Below are 6,175 nucleotides of genomic sequence, written 5' to 3'. Positions count from 1 at the left end.
TCCAATAACATTGCTGTGTATTCCAGCCCATGCCTCTTCTGTGTTTTCGTTTCAGAGTTCAGCTGATCGATGAAGCTGCGCCAGGCTCTGAGGGCCAAGCATTTTTTATTTTATAAATGTTGTTCTAGACCTACATTTTCTGAGAGGAATTGAACGGTGCCCCTTTAGTTCCAAAAGAGGAGTTAGTTATTATCATATGGAACAAGTTACCACAGTATCTTGTGGGATCAATATAAATAAGGTAATATGAGTTAATATGTGTGTAGTGAAAACATGAGTGGCCGATTCTTTGACACCAGCAAAGAGGAGGGGTGGCTCCCCTTTACCATCAAGCTACTAAGGCAACAGCAGGAGACAGACGTCGCCCTGGCATTGGTGAGAGGATGGTTGGAGACAGGGCAGCGCCCCAAGTACCCAGAGGTGTGGGTGATGGGATCCGAGTTGAAAACCTACCCCTCTCAATGTGGTAATTTAGAGCTCCATAATGGGTTGATGTACCAGAGGCAGGCCTCCCGGACAAGGTAACGACATCTTGCAGCTTCTTGTGCCCCATGGACTTTGCCCCCATGTTCTCCAATAGGTAAGTGGGGATGGGGCTCAACGGGAATGCAAAGACTCTCCACAGCCTCAAAAGGACAGTTCTGTTAGCTGGGCTGTCGATGGGATGTGGAACTACATATGCACTGCTGCGACTCATGAGCTGCCTAGAAACCCTTTGGAGTCCCAGGTCCTTGGTGAGATCTGCCAAAGGTTCGGGGTAAACAAGACAAGGACAACCACGCTCCACCCTCAAAGTGATGCACTGGTGGAGCGATTAAATCGAAAAACAAGTGGTGGAATGAAACTGTAGTTTTGAATACTTGCAAGTCAATCAAGTATTTTCATGTAAAGGTTCAGTGTGTACGATTTAGGTGAAATACTTTGTATTGTAAACGGTGCTCTCTAAGGAGACCGCCATGTTTTTTACAGTAGCTTAGACTGGACAAACTAAAAACATTTGAATTGATATGACAACTGAAGGATCAACAGGTTCTCTTTCATGTTTGGAAGGGGAGGGTGGAGTGAGGGGTATTTAGCTGCAACATGCAACTTCACCACTAGATTTCACTAAATTCTACACACTGAACCTTTAAAGTTCCTTTGTACTGCTGCTCTTCATTAGTTTATTGATAGACTTAAGAAAAAAGTACAAGGGGGTTTTCCTACTTATACCTTAATAAAGTATCTTACTACGCAACACAGCATGGGTCTACTAACACGTTTATTAGAAAAATGTGATAGGTTTCCATTGTAAAGGATTCGTGCTGGAATGATGTAGGATGATAAATGATCCTGCAGGAATAGTTTATAAAATTGATTCTCTGACAGTCAACGACTTATTCTAGAGTATCAAATATCCTGATACGCTGGTAGATAATTCACTAGGATTTGTTCAGCTTGAAATGATTATACTATCTTAAAAGGCAACCATAGAAAAGCAAAAGGGGGAGGGGGAAGAGAGCATGTATATATTATGCAGCTTTTTCTTCTTTTTACTGTCACATTTTCCTAGAAAAAGCAAACAGGCCCACTGGTCCACTGAGCTTCACTTAAAGCAGGGGTTCCCAAACTTTTAACAGTCCCATATCACTATAGTCATTCCAGGAACCAATGACTTAAAGGTAACACCACATTGTCACAGAGATAAGAAGTGAAAGAGAACCTTTATATTACAAACCCAGTTATTCAACTTTATTAACAACAACATTTTGAAGAAATTGTTCTGCTTTTTATTAACAAATAGAAAACAGAGCATGTACACAACAGATAGGACCTCTGCATGATTTCACTTCATCCAAAACCATCTGACATTGTCATCTCATCCAGTAAAGCCAGAGATCAAACCATTAAGTTAGTTGTTTGTCTTTCTGCACCACAGTGATAAAATGGATAAACTGTAATATAACTTGAACTGGGATCCACCAAAATTGCTTGTGTCATGTCTCTGTAAAGCCATGTATGCAAACAGAAAAGCAAAGTCATGAGATGAGAGGGCAAATCCGAAATAAGAGTCACTCTCCTTTGTGTTTTTTGGTGCAGACATATGGCCCATGATGTAATGGGGCAACATCCATACTCTATTAATCTGGACATTTAGTGAACTGATTTACAGCACTGAAAATCTGACTGCATGATAGTTAAACTGTGTTTTCTAACCATAAAAATCAGTTTGGCTGAGGAGAGGCGGTGGTCGAGTGGCAGAAACTTGGACTATGGGCAGAGAAGGTCTCCGGTTCGACTCCACGGAGAGACAACAAAAGACGAACCTGGATTGATCTGTCCAAAAATCCAAGAGTCTCCCTACCCTCTTTAGTGCCCCTGAGCAAGGCACCTCACTCCCCCAACATCTGCTCCCCGAGCGCCGTACATGGTCGCTCTGTGTGTCCTGCACCAGATGGGTAAAAAGCAGAGATTAAATTTCCCTACCTGCATGAGTGTGCCTTTGCATGTCTGTGCATGTATTTGGGATGAATAAATGGATCTTAATCTTAATACTTGTGATTATTGCTGAGTTTGACCTTCATACTTAAATTGTGAAATTTTCATATGACCCAATAGTGATGCTGAAATTGTTCATTTATTCTAAACTCACTGTGAATACTTTGTAATTGAGAACTGAAGTGGTTTTAAAAACATGGAAATTCTAAGATCGGGGCATCAATCTTTTCGAACTAAATTGGGGATTTGTTTTAAGGAAAATTTGGATAATATTCTGAATGTGTCAACAAGTCCTGACTCAAACAAATAGTGAACTCACTCATTGTTTCCAAAGACTATTAGTGAGATACACTATAGCATTGGGTGAGATGTTTTTCATTACCATTAACACTTAATCATCATTGACCCACCATGCAGCCTCAAATATTCACTACAGCACCAAATGTGAATTACTTTGCTTTGAAAATAGTCTCCAACAAATTAACTGTTCTCCCAACCATGTCAAGCTTTTACAGCAAATTACTGAACCGTATATAGAATTAAAAAGTGTATTTTCCCCACAGGAATAGCTTGGCGCAGAGAGCCACAGAAAGCATTTTCGACATCAGAAAGTTGGGGCGATCGACACTGATGGTTGGGTTTCATTTGTTGTGTTTGTTGACAAAAATGAAAATATATGTAGAATGAGGTCAGCCTTATGTATCAAGGTTTAGCATCTAAAACACAGTGATTTAGATTTAGCATTGAATGGTTACTGAATCTTCTCATAAGAAAACATCTTGTCATAAATTGAGGTCTTGGGAATTCCAAACCTAACCCCTTTTGTTTTCACAAAAGGGCTGTGCCACATCTTCACATTTCAATTTTCTCCAGATTTCAGACAGCTGAAAAAGTCATTCAAATATTTCTACCAGCAGTGGTTCAGCTGTGAATCGTCAAGAGTTTATGACAAATTATCCCCATCATCATAGTTGTGACGTGAAGACAGGAATTCAAAGCCACATTTTCCTCTGAACAGGGCCAATGCAGTAATGATAACATTTGACTGTCATATCTATGGTGGAAAATAAAATCGTTAGCAGCTGTGAGTATACGCTCTCCAGTGTTAATAACTTTGAGCATCTTGAAAATACATGTTCTTAGTGCTAACAGAAATAATTGAAAGATTAAGACATATAATAACCAGTGTAAGTGATTACAAAATAATTTCTAAATATTAATAACAACACAGTAATAGTGAATATAAACGATAATAGCAGAAACATATTTTTGCTATTGGGAAGAGGCTATTGGGAATAGGCTGATCAGGAAGTGATAGGAGAATGAGGCATGGATAAAGGTCATTCAGGGTTGGATTCTGAGAGGTTTTGGTGTTGGGTCTGTGGCAGAATCATGATACTAGTCCACGGGAGGTTGTCCAGCTTCCTCTCTTCTTCTCCCTTGCTTCATGCCAACAAACACACACACACACACACACTCACACTCACACACACACACACACACACACTCACACTCACACACACACAGTCCTCTGTAACCTCCACATCAGGCCAAAGGGACTGATGGAGCTGAGTGAATATGGCTCAGAAGAGACACCAGTTCCTTCTGCGTGAGGGTTATGTTGCATAGTGATCGAAGCTTCCCAGATACTCCAGAGCAGCCCGGTAGCACAGCTGGTACTGGTCCTAATAACAAAATAATAAGTTGGTCAAATTGTAAGTGGGAGACATTCTGATTCCGACACATTTTTTATTAACACGTTCTCTTGCATTTGTTGTTAAGTTATGTTTCTCGTGCTTTCCAGCAGCCGAATATCATACCTCTGTCTGCACCATGGCTGGCCTCTGAGTGCGGAGCATCTTGACAGTCTGGAAGAGGTCGACTACTCCCTCGTACCTCATTCTCTCCAGGATGATGCTCAGGGTGATGAACACACCGGTCCGCCCAACTCCAGCACTAATTGGCACACAATTGGACCCTTATTACAAATTTGATTGTTCAGTAGCACTGTAGCCCCGTTTGAGGAAAATTCGCAACATTCGTCTACAAGGGGTTAATGGAGCAGAGACAGAGAACTTGAGAAAAGGGAACCAGAGTGTGTTTTTAAGGGCCCAACAACTTGTGAATTAGTTAAAGGCTCAGTGTGTAGAATTTAGTGACATATAGTGGTGAAGTTGCGTGTTGCAGCTGAACACCCCTCACAGAACCTCTCTTCCAAACATGAAAGAGAACCTGTGGTAGCCTTAAGTTGTCACAAAAACTCAAAAGATGTATAGTTTGTGCAGTTTGGACTACTGTAAAAAAACTTGGCGGCATCCATAGAGAGGACCCGCACCCGATGTAAATACAAAGTATTTAAATATAAAGGAAAAAGAAAACAATAAATTGTACAATTTAGATGAAACACACTCGTGAAAACATCCCTTTTGGTGCTAATTGTAATTGCAGCCTTTGACACTGTGGATGACATTTAACATTTATATAAACTTGTAAACGGATGGTTAAAAAAAATCAAATGGAAAAAAAACTATAATTGGAAGGTAGGGACTATATACTATCAGAATTGTCTGAGCTGCTGTCAATATGCTTAATTAAACATGATAGGATCATCATGGTGATTTTAATCTGCATATTGATGACACCTCCTGTAAGGACATTGACTTCATGCAACTTCTAAATTCTTTGGATTTAACGCAACATATTTCCAAGCCAACACAACCATGGCCAAGCAAACACAACCAGGGGCACGAACTAGATTTAGTGATCCCAAAAGTGAAGATATTTTTGTTATAATATTACACTAACCTCAGATCAATGTTGTTGTAACCTCAGATCACTGTTGTTGTTTTTTTAACTGATCATAGATAGCACAAGAAAAGCTGGTACAGAATATCTCATATCTGAATATAATCCGGCCTCACAATAAAATGTGAAGAGTTTCCTGAATCTTTCCAAATGCATGGAAAATGTCACCTATCCTGATGCTCCTCCACTTACCTGCTGCATTCGACAGTAGATCACAAAATCCTTTTACACAGACTTGAAAGTTGGATTGATATCACAGGCACAGCTCTAAACTGGTAAAACATACCTTACTGGCAGGATATATTTCGTTAGCCTCGGTGACCATGCTTCACAAAATCATGATAACCTTTTCGGCATTCCACAGGGTTCCATTCTTGGGCAATTACTATTTTGCTTCTATATGACACCACTGGGAGAAAATATTAGTGACCAGGGTATGAACTATCATCTTTATGCTGATGATCCTTCATTATATCTGTCTGTAGCGCCAGATGACTCTAATGCTCCGAACCAAGTTATAAACTGCCTCTTCAGCGTAGAACAATGGATGACGAAATGAGATCAAATTTCTTAGTTTTTAGCGTCTTTACACTGGCTTTCAGTCCACCAAGGATTGATTATAAATTATAATACTTGTTTTTAAGTGACCTAATGGTACAGCACCGTCATACATCTCTGATTGTTTATCAGAATATGTTTCAACCCGTTCAATCAGGTCCTCTACCACTACGCTTGTTCAATATCCCCAAAATTTACGATACAAGTTTGGGGAAGCTGCTTTCCGTTGCTACGCACCAAAGGTTAGAAACAAACTGCCACAACACATCAGACAATCTTCTTCTTTTTATAGTTTTAAGCAACAACTCAAGAATTATTTCTATGATCTTGCTTT

General features: G+C 40.0%; 1 protein-coding gene across 1 annotated transcript in view; it reads right to left on the bottom strand.

Annotated features, from left to right (window-relative positions):
- Window positions 1-4,094: 4,094 nt before the first annotated feature.
- Window positions 4,095-6,175, bottom strand: part of ptprfa (protein tyrosine phosphatase receptor type Fa) — a 231,113-nt gene continuing 229,032 nt past the window's right edge. Inside the window, 2 exon segments of the mRNA XM_053430630.1 lie at window positions 4,095-4,163; window positions 4,299-4,434. Of these exon segments, the coding sequence (XP_053286605.1) occupies window positions 4,095-4,163; window positions 4,299-4,434 (205 nt within the window).

The sequence above is a fragment of the Pleuronectes platessa genome, chromosome 9 (genome assembly GCF_947347685.1).
Source record: "Pleuronectes platessa chromosome 9, fPlePla1.1, whole genome shotgun sequence".
In the NCBI taxonomy this organism is placed as follows: domain Eukaryota; kingdom Metazoa; phylum Chordata; class Actinopteri; order Pleuronectiformes; family Pleuronectidae; genus Pleuronectes; species Pleuronectes platessa.
This window is presented reverse-complemented; position numbering and strand designations above follow the sequence as displayed.